The sequence below is a fragment of the Salminus brasiliensis genome, chromosome 8 (assembly GCF_030463535.1).
Source record: "Salminus brasiliensis chromosome 8, fSalBra1.hap2, whole genome shotgun sequence".
In the NCBI taxonomy this organism is placed as follows: Eukaryota; Metazoa; Chordata; class Actinopteri; order Characiformes; family Bryconidae; genus Salminus; species Salminus brasiliensis.
In genome coordinates this window covers 36,774,822-36,797,522 of record NC_132885.1, presented here as the reverse complement: position 1 = coordinate 36,797,522, position 22,701 = coordinate 36,774,822, and the positions used below count along the sequence as shown (strand labels likewise).

At 40.1% G+C, this 22,701-nt stretch overlaps 1 protein-coding gene across 1 annotated transcript in view; it reads left to right on the top strand.

Moving 5' to 3' along the window:
- Nucleotides 1–22,701, top strand: part of dnah7 (dynein, axonemal, heavy chain 7) — a 160,696-nt gene that overhangs the window by 112,986 nt on the left and 25,009 nt on the right. The window contains exons 48-55 of the mRNA XM_072686501.1: nucleotides 3,831–3,985; nucleotides 6,947–7,137; nucleotides 14,301–14,434; nucleotides 16,479–16,814; nucleotides 18,381–18,507; nucleotides 19,543–19,737; nucleotides 19,906–19,998; nucleotides 20,308–20,484. Coding sequence (XP_072542602.1) covers nucleotides 3,831–3,985; nucleotides 6,947–7,137; nucleotides 14,301–14,434; nucleotides 16,479–16,814; nucleotides 18,381–18,507; nucleotides 19,543–19,737; nucleotides 19,906–19,998; nucleotides 20,308–20,484 — 1,408 coding nt within the window. The remainder of the gene's footprint in view (nucleotides 1–3,830; nucleotides 3,986–6,946; nucleotides 7,138–14,300; nucleotides 14,435–16,478; nucleotides 16,815–18,380; nucleotides 18,508–19,542; nucleotides 19,738–19,905; nucleotides 19,999–20,307; nucleotides 20,485–22,701) is intronic.

The window sequence follows — 22,701 nt, the reverse complement described above, 5'->3', positions numbered from 1 at the left end:
GGCCTGCTTGAGTTGGCATAGCTCGAGGCTCAGTGACTCTAAGCTTTTTTGTGTCTTAGCAAATCTCAGAGTTCAGTTTCTCTCGCTTGTAACCCAAAAGAAGAGCGGGAAGATCACAAAAAATGGAACGCTGGCTTTGCTGCCTTTGTCGCTCTACTTAGCTGAGCACGTCTTTGAGGATGCCGGAGAGTCTCGGAATATTTATACTGAAGACGATACGCTGCATCTGCTTTTGAATTCATTGTGCTAGTGCAAAAATGGTGCTTTGATGAATATGGCAACTCTCAATTACTAAGTCAGACTTCGCCACCACTGATGCAGAAACAGGAACACAGTTTCTTAGCCATCTTTTAACTTTAAGGAATCTCAGTGACACTGCTAATAGTGGGCTCATACTTACCCAAACAGTAAGGCTGGGAGTCAAGATGTTTATCTATTTCCAGAACCACATTGTGGCATATTCTGCGGGCACTATCTAGTTCAATTCCTAAAACATCTACCCACCTGAAGGAGCTGACAGAGGAGAGTCAGGTACAGTTTAGCTACACTCTATCTAGACTCTATCTAACTGTTATTTAACTTTGTTAAATTAACCACATTTTCTTGCTGTGATTAGGGCGGTCATATAATTAACCCTTTCACAAGTGAGTTCTGTCAGTGACGGTCTGCTGCCTGTAGCTTGTGCATGATTTAAGATGGAACTGAAAATTCCAGTTAGAAGTTAGAGAATAACTGCAGCCTTGTGAAGGCAGCCGTGTTTGTTTACATTGTCACAAATCAGCAATTATTTGTCATTTAAACAAGCACTCTGAGCTTTAAATGAGCAAGTGTGTGACCCATATGATTGGCATATTTCCTTTTTGATTAATTCAGGTATTGCTGTGACTAACACATTCTGGTTTCAAAAACACTCAAACCAGCTTCATACACACTGTGTCAATATCACTACTGTGCTGAGATTGACTAACCACCCAAATGCTATGTGGTCAGCAGATGTTGTGGTTGAGAACTTGCCAAATGATGTATGAGGTAGAAACGGAATGAAAAGCAGTGATTGACAAAAGTTGGGCTATAGTCTAGTGTTTTTATAATACCAGAATTTTCTACTTTGATACAATACTTTGGAAAGTATTGATATTTAATACTGTTTTCCACACAAGGGAGGTAGGGAGGATCTCCAGTAATTGGTAGCCTCAAGTCCAGTAAAAAAAAAACTGCCCACCACAAATCCAATTATTTGAAATACCAGGCAACAATAAGGGCTTAAAAAAGTCATTTAAAGCGAATTACAGTTCAGCTGAGCTTAGACTTAGATCAGTTGGCCCAGCAACATGAACTTTGTCATTTTTGTTTACAGTGAGAGCCAAGTCTAGTCAGAAAATTGCTGTGTCTGATCCACTCGAACTAGCGCAACACACACTAACACACCACCACCATGTCAGTCAGTGTCACTGCAGTGCTCAGAATGAACACTGAAGTCATCCTGTAGGTTGGTCCTGTGGGTTCTGACCATTGAGGAACAGGGTAAAAGGGGCCTAACTACAGTTAGTGATAATAGAACTACAAAATGCTGCTGTAGTAAGTGGCGCTTCTATAAATGGACCAAGTTCATTCCAAACCAAGGACGGTCATTGTTGCTTTCTGGGTTCAGCATGACGAAGCTGGAAAACAGGGAAAAACATTAATCCAACCCATTCTCTACTCTAGCTACATTTGGCATTATGGTCCAAAATACAATATTTAACCATTATCACCACTGGTCCTGTGATATCTGTTGGTATGCATGTAAAGAATTGAACAAATGCTTGTACTTTATCAGATGGAGTATAACTATACTCAGGAAAGTACTAGCACCCTCTAGTGGGTCAGTTCAGTTTGTTTTGTTGATATATACCGCTACATATAATAAGCCCCCACCCGCTGATCGAATGCAATCAATCGATCGCAATCTGATTTGGTCTAATAGGGGTGCAGCGATATAAAAAGTGTGGGCCAGTGCTGATATCCAGTATTTTTACAAGCATAAACAGGTTTAAAATGCTCAGATTAAATTTTACAATGCTTTTTGCATCCAGTAATGGAACAAAAGATCAACAAAACATGAAAAACATAAAAACACAAAAAATGGCAGGTAAAAACTCCTTTAGAGCTGGATAAAAAAACCTTGGGAGAACCCCAGACTCACAAGGGAGACCCATCCTCCTCTGATCAAGACTATTATTATAGATTATTGATCACTGCACAAAAGGTCACCAAACCAAGACATAGGAATGTTCTTCTGCTCAGATATAGTAATATAATCATAATGTAACATGAGAAATACTATAATCATAGTAGTGATGGTAGAAATTTAAAAGTAATGATGGTTAAGGGTGGTAATAATAATAAAATAATAATAATAATAATAATAATAATAATAGTAGCAACTAGTTATAGTACATGTAAACATCAATCTACTCAGTAATGGAAGGAGGGCAAACAAGGCAGACAGCAGTAGCTGGAGGATGGGAAATGTAACAAGGTGTGCATCCCCAACCTATATACTGTAGTGCACCTTCTCTGTCTCGCGCTTATGACTAATGAGCTATGATAATAATGACCTTACGTTCTGTGTAGCACTTTCTGTGTAAATGCCAGTGCTCTTTAGTTTAATTTTCAGGTGAAGAGTCAGGTACATGCAGTCTGATCATTCAGTTAACTTGCCAGAGTCACTGTTTGGTCTGAAGGATGAAGCACTTATTGGGACAGCTGGGGTACTCTGGGGAAACTATCTTTGCCTGGATACACCCAGTTTGCTTTGACAGGAGTTGCAGGAGCTTTCCACTCCAATTCAGTACCTATGCTAGGTACTCCCATTTATCTCAGGTTTTTGCTCATTTCGGGGTCTGTTTTCATTAATCTCACACCTGGAATAAGGGCAAACGTGTTTTCACAGAGATTTATTCACAGTGTTTATTAGTGATACTTGCTGTGTTCTGATGTTTGCAAAGCAATATAATGCTGATTTAGGAGCCTCTGTGATGATGCTGGGTAATGCACAGCCATTCTTGGAAATGTGTTATATCGGAGTTAATTAAGTTACGGATGAGTACTGTAAATATTCTTTGGAGAAAAGTTATGTCCTCAAATGGAAAAGTGCTAGGGAGAAGCGATATTCTTGAGAACAATGCAATAATATTTCTGCGTTTGTGTCCCCAAAGTAAGCGCAATATCTGGAGCCTTATATTGCTCTGTAAAAGTGTGACAGAGCCTTAAATGGTCTTTTAAAGGTTGCTGGTATTCACAATACCAGCCTAACGTTGGTACAAAAGTTATGGCAGACCTACTCATGTAGAAGTTCAACATTTCACACATTTTAGAATGTGAAGAGCTCAAATTAATTAAATAACACATATGGATAACTATGCAGGGTCTCTGCACACTGCACTGATGCAGTCCTACACCACTGGGTTGCTTTTTTCACAGGCTTAAAGATTCACATACAGTCATGTAAAAAAAATAAAAGTTAGGACAGCCCATGGAAACCTTTGGCTTTTTTTAAATTGTAAACATTTGATCTTCATTTAAACACCAAGAGATGGATGGAATATAATGTATAATATATCTGTAGCTAATTAATAGAAATATATATATTAATTAGTTTTTACTTTAGTTTTGACTAGAAATTAAAGACAATAAATGAAGGTCACTTTCCACAGCACTGTGTATTTTTTTACTTTTAAAACATTTGTTCTGGAATTAATTTCCTACATAAACATCAGATTTGACTGATATTGCACGTGATGAGATACATTGGTCTCAGATGTTTCTCAAACATCCCTCCCATGTAGCAACGCAAGGCGGTGGCCGCTGATGATCGACCCGCAGGGCCAGGCCAACAAGTGGGTAAAGAACATGGAGAAGGCCAACAGCCTGCGTGTTATTAAGCTGAGCGACACAGACTTCGTGAGAAACCTGGAGAACTGCATTCAGTTTGGCACACCAGGTAATTTACTGCATAATAATTGTCCATCAGTGTACAGTTACAGTATTGCAAGTGGGCACCAAATGTTATATAATATGAATAGCTAATGTCAATGTAAATGACAAGTGTCTAAGGTTTGCTTCTTTATGTTTATGTAGTTTTATATCGCCCCAAACTCATCGGCCTCTTGCTTCAAATTTGCATTAAATTGTTTATGGTTTAGCTATGCCCCATACCTTTGTCCATTTTTTTATCAGTAATAGTATCTCATACAGTGACCAAAACCACACATGTGACGAAGGAAGAGGGCGCCAGAGCCAATTGTGCCTCCTCTGACTCTGGCTGCTGATTGTAATGCGGCGTGGCTTGGGATTTGAACTTGCAGTCCGAGGCCACTTTAATAAGGTTGTGTAATATGGTTAATATAATAAGGTTGCAGTGACAAAATAAAATTGTGAGAAATTTCAGCTTATAGCCATCCGTGTTAGATAGAAAAGAAAAGGAGCAGTATTGTTTGTGTACTGGACAAGGGTAGGGAAATGGACCCTGTGTGTAATTTCTGTAGCTTAAGTCGCACAAACATTTTTACCAAAGAATTGTTTTAATTCAAGGCTAAATCTGACTAAAAAACTCACCGTAACAGTTATATTGTCCTGAATTTATATTTGAGCATCTTTGTAATGGATAAACAGACAAATATAATGCCATAATGATGTTCTTAAAGTTTATTTTCAGGGACATCCCAGATTTTGCAGCTTTCATGGGTCCTACGGGTTAATTAAATCTTTTGTGCCATAACATAACAATACAGGAAGATTCATTGTCTGATGAAGTACAGAGTTGATGAGGTTAAGGAGAGAACTGTGTGAATTTGTACTCCTTTAACTTAAGGCTGCAGTGCTTGTTCCAACATTGCATCATTCACGGCTTGTCTGCATTACAGCACCAATTACCCCTCATTGACTTCATTTGTTATCCTCTCCAGTGGGGGGGAAAAAGGCTTCTGATGAGTTAACCAGGCAAATCTCCCCCTCATCTCTTACATGAAGGCAAGTAAACAGGTATTTCCGCCCCGGGGTGCAATACCGCGCTCCCTCCCCAGGGGTCTCCCTTCACCCACGAACCCAAAACCAGAGATCAAAGCAGGAGCTGGAGCTACAGATACCTGTTGAGAGGCGCCAGCTCACGGCTTCACTCCTCAGGGCGACATGGAACGCTCGTTTTCCAGATTTCCACACCGCGCCATTGCCCGCGAGCACAATCCACTGACTAATTTCGCACATCTCTCCTCTGGGGCAGCCTGGTACGAGGGTGAGAAATCTAATACACAAACGAAGGCGCATGCAAATTCATCCTCTCCTGCCTGTCAGTCCTGTCCCTGAGAGGGAAAGGCAGAAGAAAGACGGACATGGTGAGCTTTCTTTTGAGTCCTCCCCCAGCATCCCCAAAGTTTTTAGCCCCGAAGATAAGTCGTCGTCGTCCTCCAATTCCCACCTCAACAGCATGCGCCTGGCGGCACCCTTTGAGTAAATAGCTGTTGTTATGAATCATGCTTGCCTTTGTCACTTATTTGGTCAGGTGGGTGGGTAGGTGGGTGTTTTTGCACACCTTGAGCTTGACTTGGCATCTGGGAGTGTGTGTGTGAGAGAGAGAGAAAAAGAGAGAAAGAAAATTCCAGGGTGTCAAGATGGCATACAGCTTGCTGTCAAGATTAAGTGCATGTTTGTCAGTAAGGAGCCAATTTACACATAAGTACACATAATATGTGGAACAAATTTCTTTAATGTGACATTTCACAATGCCAGCTTTCCTTATGTTTTGTTATAGATACGTAGTTGCATATAGTGGTTTTTATGGTGGTTTAACTATTCATCACATTTAAACACTTTTTTACCCCAATCTGATCCGAGTCTCTGCTGACTATTGGCAGATTCCAATCAGCTCTGATCTTTGTGTTTCTATGAATACAGTCCCACAACTTAGGTAAGAAGTGGTAATCCACAATAGTAACATCAGTACAATCTTTAGTAGCTTTAGTTTATAAAATCACACCAAAATTTTAACTGATTTACTTTGTTTGAAGCAACTTTAGAACAACGACTGTTCTAAACTCAATTAAACTCAAGTTCTAAAACCCTTCAGCTCCCAGCTCCTTTACAACTCTGCAGTCAGATCACTTAGTGTGTGCGTTAGCATTAGCCTCCTCCTCAGTTATGAATGTGCCATTCAGAGGTGGTTTAGAACCAAAAGAAGGAGCGTGGTTCTCTTGCTGGTAGAACAGAGCATTCCCACCACAGTTTGGTTTCTAACTGTTGAGAGTACATTATATTGAAGAGTTTCAACCCTCCTCTTCTGACACATTAACTAACAAACTCTTTAACATTTAAAGATTAAAGAGACTATGGAGTGATGGTACACTGTTCTACTGTGGAGCAACACCTGCACAAATATAACCTTCATAAAAGAAACATCAGAAGAAACATTTTTACCACATCCTCACCAAAAAAAATCAGGGTTAGAAGTTTTGAAAGGATCTAAACATCTAAAGACTAATTTATGATGTTGTGTCGACTGATACAATAAAATATATTTCTATATGCCCATGTTTTTCTTTTTTAGATCCTGAATGATCTAATTATTGGCTAAGTAGGTAATTATTTTGACTGGGATGCTCAATTGTTTGTATGGCACTGTATAATATAAACTATGAAGATATTTATTTATTTACTCATTCATTCATTGTCAGTTATATCACATAGTTATCATCAAACTGGTAAGTAAACTACAAAAACAAACAGGACTGAAACATTATCAATATTGTACATTAACCTTTTAAAACAATGGTTGGGCAATGGAGTCAAAGAACCCCCTTTCAGTACTATATAGTGAAATAAAATGTAGATATTTTATCCCATAAGTAGGTCAGTGTAGCATTATAGACTTTACAGGCTCACCATAATATGTGTGTTCTTTCTAATTCAGTGCTGCTGGAAAATGTTGGTGAAGAGCTGGACCCCATTCTTGAGCCGTTGCTGTTGAAGCAGACTTTTAAGCAAGGTGGAAGTGTATGTATTCGCCTTGGAGATTCCACCTTGGAGTATGCACCGAATTTTCGCTTTTACATCACAACCAAGCTACGCAACCCACACTATCTACCAGAAACATCAGTCAAGGTGGGTCTCCACAACACACACACACACAGATACATACACATGCGAAGCTGTGCATATTACCTCTAAACAAATCCCAGAAATCCCTGTCAAGGTGGGTCTTCATAGCAGGCACACACAGCTGTGCAAATTTTTACATTTACCACCAAAGAAATCCCAGGAACCTCGGTCAAGGTGGAGCTCCATAACACACACACACACACACACACACAGCTGTGCACATTTCTACATTATTACCAAACAATTTCCAGGAGCCTCAGAAAAGGTGGGTCTCCATAACATATACACGCAGATGTAGATATTTCTGCATTACCAAAAACAAATCCCAGGGATCTGAGATGAGCACACACATACCATATCATTTCAAAAATTATTTTTTGTTGTACAAAGCCTTTAGCTAAACATTTTAAGTTCTCAGGATTGGCATACATACATAAAAATGCAAAACAGCTGTCTTGTTTGGAACCCATCACCTCCTGCCTTTGATAGGACCAGCAATATACAGAATCTCACAGCCACAGTTTTCTTTAAAATTCCCAGCTTTTTAGTAAAAACATTCAAAACATAAAACCCATAACATTTGTGCTGTTTGGGACTTGAACCAATTACAATCATGGTCCAGGTTTACAAAAGCTTCCCTAAGAAAACACAAAATCAATGTAAATGTTTTCCACATTCAACACTCACAGTACTTTATAAGCAACTTCCATTTTTGATCCAGTTAAATTAAACATTGATTCTAGTAGTTTAGCTATTTAAGCTGTTTTTTTTTCTCATTTTAGAGTCTGACTTATTGAACTCAAATGTGAGGCAATCATAAGTTTACAAAATGTATATATAAACATATTTTTTTAGAATACCGGTTGATCCAAGTAAGGTTAAGAAAAATCAGAAGATTATTGTTAAGATATCAAATATATCTTAACTTATAATATAACTTTTTTTCTTAAGCGTGAAGTTAAGAAAAGTGCCCATCTAAGAAGAAATTCTTTATTAAAACATGTGAATCAGGCCCTGGATATGAAAGAGTTGATAATGTCATTGAGCCACAGGACATCATATCACACATATCACAAGTCCTCAGTTCTCAGGACTGATATACATACTACAAACCCAAAACTGTCGTTCTGTTTAGGGCTCCTGGCTTTGATAGTTTTGACTTGCACCAGCAAACCACTAGACCTCACAGTGCACCTTCTGTTTAGACATTATTCTTTCAGATTCCTAGCTTTACAGTGAAGACATGCAAGAACTAATTATTTTGTCCTGATCACAGACAGACACAGTTAAACGGCTTTTGTTTTTTAGTGTCAAAGATTTCAGTTACACATTTCTTTTTAAAATTTCGCTGCATGGTCAGCTTTGGGTGATTGACAACACATTAACATAGGTTTAAAACAAGACCAGGCTTTTGTAGTGTATTCTTTGTATGTCCCTGTTGCAGATGAGCTCTTTATTTACTTGACTCCTGAACAAGAGCCTCATCCAAAGAAATTCTTTAAATCCCCTCTAGTGTCAAGAACCCCCACTTTGTAATGTAAAGAAACAAGCATACAGCTGTGCATATTTCTGCATAACCGACAGCTGTCCATACTTTCTACATGCAAATCCCACATTGCAATGTTCAAAGCCAAGTAAACCCCTCAAAACTCTACCATGGCAAGACACTACTGAATACTGTTATTCAGGGACTGAAGTAGAATACAATACACCACATTCCTTTCAGATACACATAAACACACACACACACACACACACACACACACATACACATCTGCAGATGCTCTTTCTGTGCTTGCTCATCTTTGCTGTCCAAATTCAGATAGCTATGATTTTATCTTATGATGAAAGGCAGACAACTCTGAACCAGAACATAGAATTAGAGACAAAAAGGCAGCACAAGTGCCGCAAAATCACTTAAGGCTAAGATACTGTCATTTGGCTCCCTCGCCATACACTAGATAAAAGAGAAAAAGATTGCTACCCCAGATTATCATGGGGGCTCACTCGCTATGGTTATCTCTTATTACTTTCAAAGCAACAAAAGTTTGACTCATTTTTGGTGCCCTAACATCTGTAGTTGGTATCCCTTATCAAACACACTCACTGGCCTCTTTATTAGAAACCCCTGGCTTGTTGGTCTGTGTGTGAAGTCCTGCTGTACCTCATATGTCCAACGGTCAGATGAAGCATTATGACCACTTACGGATGTAACACTGATGATCTCATAACAATGGCAATATATTAGATAATATTAGATAGTAAGCAAACTACCTATTAACCATTCTTGTAGTTAACATGTTGGATGTGGGAGAAATGTTTGGGTGAGAAGATCTGAGCAACGTTGACAGGGACCAAATCATTATGGCCCCATTATATCTCTGGAACTGCAAGGTTCGTGGGGTGCTCCTGGTCATCAGTGGTGAATACCTACCACCACAAACCACAACACAGCGGTACCTTGGGTACCCAAGGTCATCAGAGCTCTAGAGCAATGAAGGTTATTCCATCTGTCCCAAATTACCAAAAGAGCTACTTTGGCTCATAGAATTCTTTTCTTTTGGGGATGGAAGGAATGTGTCACAACATACAGGGTCAGAGTGCTAACACTATCCCCTGCTTACCACTGAAAGCACTTTCAATGAGCACACAGGTGTTAGAACTGGGCCTTAAAGCAGTGGAAGGTGGTCACCTGGTCTGATGAGTTACGTTTTCTTTTATATCATTTGTGTGGCTTGGTTTACCCGCTCCATTACCTGAGGCAATGTGACAGCACTGGGATACATTGTTGCAAGAAGACTCAAATCCTGTAAACATTGTTCTCTCCAATATAATTTCTTGAACTCATACAACCAGAGTCTTCTGGTAGAAATGAGTATATGAACTAGGTAATCTGTCTACAGGTGCTTAGTTTGGGATTTTGGATATTTATTGCTCGGGAAGACATGAAAATGAAAAACATGTATTTTAGTGCTTGTGCTTCAATGATGTATCACTTTTACCAAGGTTGGTGTAGTGGGTAGCAACACAGCCTTCCCTATTGTAGGCTACGGTTTGATTCTCCAGCCAAGCAAGCTTGCATACCACAATTTACCAGTAAGAGCCCTTGGGCAAGAATTTGAATACTACCCAGCCAGCAAAAACTTGTTGAAAGGACAGTGTTGCATGACAGCTTAACAACGTGGATATTTGGTTGGAGAGTAAATGGTGAAAAGACATTTTTCATATCATATCATTAAAAGACATCCCTCTACTTCTGAATTAAGCATACTGCTTTTGGCGGCTGTTCTTCATAGCTGCAAAAACAGACATCAAAACTGATCATTTCACTAGTCTCTTCCTTTTCCAAGATGTTTTTGAGCAGCAGCGATTCAGAAGGTGTTCAGAAGGACTAGTTTGGGTTTGTATACAATGTTTTTAGCAAATTATTTGCATTGCTATATTATTTTTAGTCCAAAAAAGACTAAAGAAAAAGGCTAGATGTGGGTTAGACTAAACACAGCCCAATTCTTCGCTAAATAAATGCTAAATAAAGTCCATGATGGGCCAACCAGATTCAGTCCAAAGAACGACATCCATATGACAGCTGGTGCTGGTTGGGTAAATTCTCCTAGCTGTGAAGCTTGGTTCTTAGGCAAGTCACTTTGAATAAGAGCATCAGCTAAACACTGTAAGTATAAAATGTTGTTTGGAGTGGAACCTCTTGACCAGAAAGAAGCCTCTGTTTGTGAGAAAGGTCTATTTTTTGACCACACTGTTGACCTGGGTATTATTTGAGAAGTGGATTATTCCCTGCATAAACGTTGGCATTGGAGTGGCATGGTAGTGTGTGTTGTGCTGGTCCAAGTGCTTTTACAGTGGGAAGTGGAGTGCAACTGTGGTCAGAAACTAACCATTAATGAATGTCAGTTGCAATGTCTAACTGTACAACAGCGATGTGGAGTTACAAAGGTGGCCTCATGTAACATGTAAGCCTAGAATGCAATGAGATTGAAGCTTGGTAAACTTTGCAATTGCAGGACAAGTTGTGGAAAGCTAACTGAGAACCATTCAGGAGAATGCGCCTGCAGGCTAAGTAATTACAAAAGGTTTTATTTAGGAAACGCTTGGGTGAAAGTTAAGGCTGGTTAAGCATTAGTTTCCTCTGATGGTTGTAATGGAGCAGCAAGCCAGATCATGCTGATCTATTTTGCCTAATTGTTGGATGTTCTTGGTGGAAGCGGCGACGCACAGCTGCAGGGGACAGGTGTGGCTGTGTGTGCGTACGCGCACCTCATAAATCAGATTCCCCCCATCAAACAGATGCAGAGCCAAAGTGGAGCTATTTCTTGCAGTGAGCTGTCTCTATCATCATCTACCGCCGATAAGAAGCCTTTACAACAAATTGGGCGCGCTCAAGTATTCTGTAGTTTTCTCTAGTCAGGCAGTGGCAATCTTATGAAATGTTGCTTGAATGACTCCTCTTTATCAGCATTCACAATATTCACATGAGGGTCTTTGACCACAAATGATGCACTCCTCAGCTATATAGTTTTTTTTTTTCATTCTGCAGGAAGCCAAGAGAGCGGATCTTACAATTCTCCAATTCTCAGCGCTGTGTATTCACAGCACTTTGAGAGCGGTTTCCATTGCCAGTTCTCCTTTTATTTTGTTCTCCAGCAGGAGGTGTAAGTAATAATCACAGCAAATGAATGAACCTTTTCATTGACGTCTGCTTGCAAGCTGTTTCAGCTCCTCCGCAGCGAAGGGTGCCTGCATGTCATGCTTGGCTTAATCAATCATGTTCCATTTCAAACGCCACTGTAACAACAATAATGAGGGTTTGATTTCTCCCAAGTGATAAAAAAAACAACTTTCAGATAATGGCGAGGCAATTATCCAAGATTTGTGTTTACGGCATTACTTTATGGACAGTCGTGATGGAGATGACAGTCATGCTCTTTGTTTCTTTGATTACTTGACATTTGATTAAATCGTTCAGCTGAGCCAGTTTTGAGATGGGTTCCTGATGCAAGGCGGCTAGTTGAAAATTGCTTCGTAGTGTTTTAGGAGAGCACAGGCACAGTAGGCCAGTTAGCGTGCTTGATTGGACATAGTCTGTATCACTGTACTGGCATGGTCCATTATAAATGCCTCGTAGATGCTCACCTGACATTCTGCTAACATTCAGCTGAATATGAAATGCAACTGAACTCGAAGTTGAATGTAAGTTATTGTCTTTTGAATGTAACCCTACACCTAACTGTAAGCTTACCCTTAAAATTAACCCTAAAACCTAATCGGTCCCCTAACCTTAAGCTACACCTTAAACCTAACCCTTAGGGTTAACTCTAAATAGGTAAGGTTAGAGTTCAGTTGATTTTAATAGGCATTCAGTTGAATGCCAGGTGAGCATCTGCGAAAGACCATCCAGAGGGCATTGAAGTGGGTGGGAGTATTGGTGTTCCAAATTGGGGAGGAAATGGGTAAAATTAGAAAAGGAAAGAAATAAATACTGTAGTATGTTCATTAGCTATGCGAGTGTTTACAGACCTGAAGGAATGGTATGGAGTTGAGTCGATTCAGCTGTGTCTTCATGTGTACTATGTATGTTAAGCAATGGTGGGGGTTGATTTAACCCCCTCATGGGTTAGACAGTGACATCCTATATATGGAAACAGTCCAACAACATATGACATGTAGTAGAGTATAAAATGTGAGGTGTTCCTTTGTCTAGGGAGAAAAGTCCTTCCAAGAACACCTCAATAGCTAACAATGGACTATCCAAGTAAACAGCCACTTCCTGTCAGTCCAGCCACACAGTACAGATCAAATGAGCTGTTTATTAATACTGAGGTAAAATCACTTTATTTTTAGTAGCAGTTTCTATGATGATCCATTCTGGACTGATTGATTTAGTTTAGTAGAGACTTTTCTTAAAATGCTTTATAGTGTGTTTAATATCTTATTATCCAGTCTGACTCTTCTCCCTGACCAATCAGCTCCCAGCTCCTTTAAAACACCACAGTCAAATCACTTTGTATGTGACGTGTGTGTGCAGTAGTAGTGGGACACGCTCGGGACTGTTATCTGTTGTTTGTTATTGGATTTCTATCAGAGGAAGGTGTACGGTACTTATCTTGGCAAAATGAAGCATTTCCATTATAGTTTAGCTTCTAACCAGCCACAATTCAAGACATAGCGGGAGTGTATTATCCCATATGTATATAATCGAAAATCTTTGTTGTATGACAAAACACTGTGGGCAAAAACAGCAGTAAATAGACAAACGTCTTGGGGAAATGCAAATCAAACATAGTCGACACGCGTGGATCACTGATTTTCCACTGTAAAATAGTTCGGACTGCAGGCTCTAAACTGTTCTTCTGAGAATGCTCCTCACTGCTGTGGGCCGTGAATGCCAGAGACGTTTTATATGAGGAGATCGGCCATTGGTTGAAATATGAACTTCAGTTCTCGTAGCACTCTGGCTTGCTGGTAACATCGTGAGTGAAAGAGGACCAATGATATTGTGGCACTAGTGGAGAAAGTCCTAGTCGATGTGGCGATCTGCTCAAGTGCAGTAGCAAGAACAAGCCAAAAAAACAAAACAAAATTATTTTTTTTTGTGCATTATTGATCCAAATGCAATAAAAGCTATTAATATAAAAGCTATTGTCAGATTTGAATAGTGATTTAAAATGTGACCTTTAGTTTGGAGAATTTTGGTCTTTCCAGTTCTTAACCCTAGAAGCCTGGTCTTGTGTCTTGTGTGACTGGAAACACCTGAGGACATTGCAAAGACAGCCATCAAGTGAATAAACTTGCCTATAAGGACATCAATGGTGTCTAGACAATGTAAGAGCTTAAACACAAATAAACTAAAATAGCCAGAATATACTGAATTTATTCAGCACACCAGATCCACTGGACCAGATCAGGACATCCCTAATAATAAAAATATTGACAATCTGTATCACTGCAGCCTGAAATCTTACTTAAAATGTTTAATGTCTTAAAATGTCTTAATGGCAGTTGTCAGAATCTTTCAGATAGTTTTTTGCATGACATTGTGGTTTATGTATCACTAATAACACAAGCAAATGAGGAGGCAACATCACTCATATTAGCTACCCATTAAAAATATGTCTACTAAATAATAATCATGTCTAATTCACACATTCCAGGTTACACTTCTGAACTTCATGATCACTCCCGAAGGTATGCAGGACCAACTGCTGGGTATTGTTGTGGCTCGGGAGAGGCCGGACTTAGAAGAAGAGAAGCAAGCCCTCATATTGCAAGGAGCTGAGAACAAGAGGTACAGTTAGAGAGCGCCACTACAAATCAGGGTCGTTGACACATATTTCTGTATTTGTCTAGGGTTTAGAAGCTGTTCTTCTTAAATGCTTTACCCGACCTGTACCGTCATATAGGCTCTATTTAGACTTGGCTTTAGCGCCATCACTGTGGTCGGACCTTGATGATCGGATTATTACCAATGAAGACACAAATAAAATGTAAATTGTGCATCCATATTGGTTGATTGGAAATGCAATATAATATTTCTTGTTTTTTAATCATTTATGTGGTACCAATGTAAAGTAGGCACATGTAGGCTGTGCAATGTTTGCTTTTTCCCCCCTCAAGTAGAACTAAGTTAACAAAACCTTTACAAAGAACATACTGAGCATACTGTTCAGATCTTTATATATGACTGTATGTCACAACTGAAGCAAATGAATGCAAAATAACTATATGGATCCGGGTGTATTGGGAGAATCGTGTACTGTTCTTCACAGATGGTTTTTCAACTTGTATGCCTACCTCTGAATACCTGCCTCTGGCATTTTTGTGAGTGGAGGTCACGTGATGTCAGACCTTGGCAGCTTGGCTAGTCACTTATTATGTATGCTGACTGATCATAATGCATGCTCAAGTACCTCAGGATCAAGACACCCTGTTTCAACCATGTTACACAATTAAACTACTTCTAATTCCTCAAACTGGAAAAAGATTGAATACTCTCATTGAGACATTTAATGCTGTCTGGCATCTTTTATTGTACTGTTCTGAAAATCTACAGACTAGTGGTCTCCAACCCTCCTCCTGGAGCACTACCTTCTTTGTTGATCCAACTTCAACCCAAAATCTAGCATAACCCATTCAGCAACTCAAGGACTTATGGAATCATTAAGTAGTTGGATCAAATGGGGTGGATCAGGGTTGAATCCAAAGTCTGTGTGAATGCACTACCAGCAGCAAAGTTGGTAACCACTGCCAACTGTAGTTTTTTCCCTATAGATTAAAGCCCCTGGGAACCTAAATCTGGAGTTTTCTTTTTAATCAAGCCCCCAGTGGAAATGTACAAAATTTGTCTTGTGTCACGGTTGTGGAACTTGGAGGTAGAGGTGGACAAAAATGCAAATAATTAATTTCAACGTAAAACAAAACAGGATCCAAAGAAACATATGGACAACAAACCTAACAAAACAGACAGAGACCAAACAGGCCAAGCTCATACACCATGAACTGCCATGAAACATATGCAAGACAAGGAACAATGAACCAAAGGGACTACTTTTACACAGAGACAAACAAGGAACACCTTGGGACTAACAAGAGAGCAGGGCTACAAAGAAGGCACAGGTGGAACCAGTAATGACAAGGTGGGGCTAAGGCGGAGATGAAGAACAAACACAAACAGCCCCACGTGCCAAGGAGCACATGGGGGAAACCATAACAAAGGGACAGAAAAGCACAAACAGGAAAAAGTGTGACATTATGACATTATATATCTTACCTAAGTCTAATAAATGTCTGCTGCATCCCAGCAGTATTTCTCTCCTCTCAATGTGGAATAGGGGGGCTTAGAAGTGGGTCAGATTTATATCAGCATACTCCTGACCATTCACAACATAACATGGCTCCTCTCTGCGAGTCTGAGCTACAGCTAATGCTAAAACTGGGGAGCTAAAGCTCATGTTGTGACTGAAGGAGCAGCTGTGGTGCATGCCCCGTCGTCCCTTACATCAGGCACTCGTTGCCGCTCTGCTTAACAGCGAAATTTAGTGGCTAGGTGCTGGGATGGACGAAAGGCCCTCGCCTTGTCGGGGAGATCTGATACCCGCCGCCCACCCGCACCCCGGCCTACTGCCACAGTGCAGCCATTTCCCCAGCTTATATATATATATATATATATGGGCTGTTAACTCAATAAGATCACTCACTCAAGATCTGTGAAATCACAACCACAGCAAGTAAAAAGCTAAAAAACAGAACTCTGTCTCAGTTGCCATAGCAACATTAAGAAATTTTGTTCGCCAGTGATAGAGGGCTGTCAATAACGTACATATTTCTTTCAGACAGCTGCAGGAGATCGAGGACAAGATTCTGGAAGTGCTCTCATCATCTAAAGGCAACATTCTGGAGGACGAGACAGCCGTTCAGATCCTCTCCTCCTCCAAAGTGCTGGCCAATGAGATCTCAGAGAAGCAGGCCATCGCTGAGATAACGGAGCAGAAGATTGACGAGACTCGCATGGGCTACACGCCTATTGCTGTCCACTCTGCCATCTTGTTCTTCTCCATTGCTGACCTGGCCAATATTGAACCAATGTACCAGTACTCGCTAACCTGGTTCATCAACTTGTTTATCCTGTCCATTGACAACTCGGACAAGAGTGATGTCCTAGAGCAGAGGTGTGAAGCACCTCATAAACCTGTTTTGTAGCGCATTTACTTACATACTCATTCATTCACTCATGTTTAGCAGCCTAAAGTTTCTCTGCAGAGTTAGAGTTTCAGGGTGTGCAAGAAACCCATATGTCCAAAGCACATTGCTCCAGAATGCCTGGTCTTTGTTTAGGTGTTTGTCTAGACTTTAGTCCTACTCCTTTTTTTGACAACAAGGGATCCTCCTGACTCACATTTGAGACAGTGTTTTCAGTTTTAACCTGTCACTACCTTTTTTTTAAAGTATTCTGCCCCACACTGCACACAGTATATATGATGGGCTGTAGGAGCACAGATGCTGTTTAAGCTTCAAAGGATCCGACCCATCTTTCAAGCCTGTGCATTGCTATTGCAGCATGATCTGGGGTAGAGCTCTCTGTCTTTTCCACTTTAAAAGCTGAAAAGAGCGCGAATGAAGACATTCCTGCCCCCGTGTCCATGTTTATCATCACGCTGCTGTCTTAAGCGGTCAGCACAGCTGTCTGATGCTGCTTTGAAGCTTCAGTCAAGTGCTTACCAAGTGAGCCACTGAGGCGTTAGCTTCACTTGGAGGCCAGATTTCTGGGTGAAAGGAAAAACTCCAGTACAAGCTGTGCATTGAATCAATGGCATGTCACGCAGTGACACAGGCAACAGAAAAACAGCTCTTGATGTCTGCCTAATTTGTCGCTTTAGCAAACACTCTTATTCACTTGGCCTGTGTTTGACTGGAACGTTGGTGACTGGTTTCACTGAAGCTCAGCAGCAACCCCAAAGCAGGCCTGTTTTTTTTGTAACTGCTCCCAGTTAACTCAGTCAGAACAAATAAATTGTCTAGCCCAAAGGAGAGTCGAAATGTTTGAATTCTAATGTCTCATTTTAACTCAGTTCAGTAACTACTGGGCGGGAGATCAACTATTCGAGTGTTCACTAGAAGCTTTTAGCTAAAGGTATAAAGGCTTTATGTTAGCATGAAAGCGTTTGAGTTTCTGTCTAAAGAACCAACAGGGGACTGATTTTAGAAAAGGATTACAGTAGAAATGATCAGTACAATAATTTAACGTTGCCTACATGTCTAAAGATCCCTTATATGTGCCACTGCGCTGGGGATGTGACAATTTTAGAAACATAATAAGACATAATTGGTGTATTTCCGAAGCCATTCCACCAAGCCCTTTTCGGTGGCCATTATACACTGCAGGGGAGGTGATTTACTTCAGTAGATGGTTTCTGCATAGGAAGACTCTGATCTGTCAATACATGTTAAATCATTGCAACATTTGTAACCTTTGCATAAAATGTAAGGGTTTAAACTCAAAGGTTAAAACTTAAACTTAACCTTAAAAATTGATTAAATAAACAAAGAAATACATGCCACCGTTGCTAAAAATGAGTATAAAACTTAGTCACCAGTTCATCTGATGTAATTTGAATAATGTTTAGTGACTATTTACTCATATATATATATATATATATTATATCACATTTTTACAATTTATTGTTTTAAACCTTTATTGCAATTCCTGATCACGGCTCACCATCTCTTATGCTCAGACTGCAGATTCTGAGAGACCATTTCACCTACTCGCTGTATGTCAACGTGTGCCGCTCCCTTTTCGAAAAGGACAAACTTCTCTTTTCCTTCTGCCTCAACGTTAACCTGCTCAAACACGAGAAACTTGTGAGTGACTTCCCTCATTTCTTTGTCATTTAGGCAATAAGATGAACAAAATGTATTAAATAAAGAGAAATACACTAAACTGCACTGCTGTGATCAAATACAACAGCAGATTCCTGGCTGAATGCAGTCAAATCCTCACAGCAATGTTCCAACATTTAATGTAAACACATATGCCGATGATCTTATTACGGTGTAATTACCTATTAAGGAGTGGGACATACATATTAGGCAGGAAGTGAACAATTCTTGTTCTTGAAGGTGATGTGTTGGAAGCAGGAAACATGGTCTACTTTGACAAGAGCCAAATTGTGATGGTTAGATGATTGGGTCAGAACATCTCTGAATTATCAAGCAGGGGTTTGTCCTGGTATGCAGTGGTCTGTACCAACCAAAATTAGTCAAATAATGGTAATGGCCACCTAAGATCCATGGAGGCCCCACCTTACAGGGCTTGAAGGACCTCCAGCTAACGTCTTGGTGCCAAATACCATATGACACCTTTAGAGGTTCTGTGGAGTCCATTCCTCAGTGGGTCAGAGTTGTTGTGGTGACATAAATAGAATCTACACAGTATAAGGGAAGTGGTTTTAATGTGATGGCCGATCAGTGTATGTCAAAAAGTTTGCTGTGAAGATGTGATTATGAAGACAGGTGCTGATGTTAGATGATTAGATCAGCCACTCCATTTAATCCCAAAAGTATTAGAGCTCCATCACTCCCCAGAACACAATTCCACTCTTCCACAGCCCAGTGCTGGAGACCTTTATACCCCTCTAGCTGACACATTAGAAAGGCATTAGCAATGGCATGCAGCAGCTCTGGAGCAGCTGCACATGAGCCTAAGGTCACCATGTCCAATGTCAGGTGTCAAGTGTTGACATTCAGCACATTGTGACCTTAGGTTCATGTGCAGCTTCCCCAGAGAATCCTATTTATTAGCAATACCTTGTATAAACATTGATAGACTGACTGTATATAGTGTTACCATTATTGAGCATGACCCACTGATTGTAATTCAGCAACTCAATTCTGCAGATTGACGATAATGAGTGGCGTTTTCTGCTAACGGGTGGTGTGGGTCTGATCAATCTTCACCAAAATCCCTGCCCTTGGCTACCCAAGAAGTCTTGGGACGAGATCTGCCGACTGGACGAACTGGAGCACTTCAAGGGCCTGCGCGAGGACCTGGATCACCTCAAGGATGGCTGGAAAGAAGTCTATGATAGCAAGGTGGGTTTGATGTTCATGCATTAATTGCAGACATTAATTTCTGCTTCTGATTTTCTTTACCGAACCTGGGCTTGGGTGCCCAAGAGAGTCTGTTTGTTTAAAAGCCCTGAAGACGACATAATTGATTAATTGTGAACGTTTGTATGCATGTGTATGTGTTTTACACAGGACCCTCATCACACACCCTTCCCTGGAGAGTGGCAGGCGAAACTGGGACCGTTCCAGAGAATGTTGGTTATACGCTGCCTGAGACCAGACAAGGTGAGGCAAATCCTGTAAACACTGTTTTTGCTAGAGGAAATGTCCATTTGCATTCCAACCTATTTAGATCAGTCCTAACTGAGTGCTAATTTAGTTTCAACCCCAAACTAGCTTTTTTACAATGTTAACAGACATTTTTCATACCCTCTTACCGTAGACAGACCACATTTTATAATACACTTCAATTACTTTTGTGGATTGACTGCATGTTTTATGACATGTAATGTTCAGGCCACAATTACATTAGCCGGGCCAGATATATTTCATTCATCTTCCATATGTATGTCTTTCTCTTTGCCCCACCCCCAGGTCATCCCCATGGTTCAGGAGTTTGTGTCTAACAGCTTGGGCCATCAGTTTATTGAGGTACCACCCTTTAACCTGGGAAAGGCATTTGGGGACAGCCATTGCTGCGCTCCTCTCATCTTCATCCTTTCACCAGGCTCAGACCCCATGGCTGCGCTGCTGAAATTTGGAGATGAGCAGGTACAAGTTTCAGTTAAATATGTATAAGTCTACCTAGTACACACTTTTGCTCCTAAGGTGCAATTGAGTATGCAATGTCAACTTAATGTTTTATTCCTTTGATTTGTTTGCAGTTCCTGCTTTTTCAGAAGTTTTAACTTCAAAGTAAACTGCCCTGTGGGTTTCCTGGCCTTAGCATGTGAACTTAAATTACTTTTTTCTTTTGCCAGCAAACTTTAATACTGGCAGTACCTACCATAGTATTTTCCAGAACCAGACAATTAACTAAAATTCCATCTGTACTGAGGCATGAATCAAAGTGGTAGCGGGATGTACAGTATAAACTACTGTAAACACCTAAACCATTAGATTTGCCACCAAAGTGGCATTCTGTGTTTCTCAGGGAGAGCCAGCGACCAGCAACCATTTTTATAATGGTGAAATACTTTTTTTTTTATGTACTATTTTATTATTTCAGTGTATTCTATATACACTCACTGTCCACAGTCTTAGGCCCGCTACCTTTTACTTCCACTCACTGGTCACTTTGAGATCCACTTGGCGTATAGGTCTGTTACGTAAACTGTATAGTCAACATTATATGGATACTCATATGTTAAATCCATATGCACTTATTAATTGGGTCATGCCAATACCAGAAGCAGTAGGTAGACTACTGCTGTGGACACTGATAATAAAGTACATATACACAAGTAATATAGCACATGGCATAGAGCATCTTTTTCCATTTATTGTGACATCCTCTAACTGAGCATATTATACTACTCATTTTGTATGTTTATCATTGCTATATCAGTGCTGCCGCATCAGATGACAAAATAATCTACACAAAATAAACAAAATTGTGTTATTGTTTTTCCATCTCCTGTCAACCACAGAATAAATGGGTTCCGTTTTTGCATCTTGGTCTTGCTTTGGGTTTCTTCTTTTTGCTCTTAGGGAGTTCCCTTGCCACTATTGTCTGATTTCTGTAAAGCTGTGTGGCGTCTGTTGGAAAAACACTATACAAATAAATTGGAATTTGGATTTGCATGGGCACAGAAATCCAGAACACAAATCTCTATATGAACTTGACATTGACATTGTTTCTGGAGGCAGTAGTGAGTGTTGCAGCTGAGGGCAAGTGCTTTAGCACGCACCAGCTTTTGAGCTTTTATGGCTTGTACAGCTCCACACTTCACAATAACAGCACTTACTGTTGACTGGCGCAGCTCTTGCCTGGCAGATATTTGACAGACTGACTTGCTGAAAAAGTGGCCTACAATGACATTGCCATGTTCTGATCTCTTCACTTTGACTCCTACTGCCAGTGGTAGTGTATGGTAAGTCATGGCAGTGTGTGTGAATTCAAGCGCATTTTAGCAATAGCTGATTTGAATGGCTGAAAAAAGGTTTCCACACACTTTTGGGCATATGGTGTATGTGTATTTCTTATGGGTGCAATAAGTACAGTTACAGTACACACTGTAGCCAGTATGTTATGCACAATTTGTGAGCCACCCTCTACACTAGGGGCCATTAGTTCCAGCTGCTCAAAGCAAGCTTGATTCAACTCAGCAGTTAATGGCCAGTATGTAGCTATCATTTGAGCAGGGAAATCACCAGACTCTGCTGGACGGCAGTCCTGAATTGGACCTGAATTGATTATACCTGCTCCACCCTATTCATTATTGGTCAGTTTGTGACTACAGGACCGCTATTGACAAGATTTATTTGGGCAACAGTGGTCAGAATTCTGAAATAGTCTAAAAATATAATTCTTGCGCCACATTGTCCATGTGTTTTCCATAGTCTTATTACCAGCTGTTGCAGCGTTCTAAGGTAAACCTGTATTGGATGATATAGAAAAATTAATAATGTGTATCATTTGTATGTTGGTCCTGTACTACAGTGTCACCTTGACTCCTTACATTAAACACAGTTTGATGTACCGTTGGGTTGAGCATTGTGGGGGCAGTAGCTGACATTTATGAAATATGTTTTTTGACCATATATTCATGGTGTAAATATATTAAACATAAGATTTAAACATAACATTTAAATGTAAGAATGTCATAGCTCAACCTTGACCTCCCCAAAATCCCAGGTGAAATCTGTTTGTGCAAATATTAATATAATATATCCACATTAATATCAATTCACAAATCTCTTTTCATAAAGCAACATCAAAATCTGTGCTTAACACATCACATATAACCACACATCCCCTTGCGAATA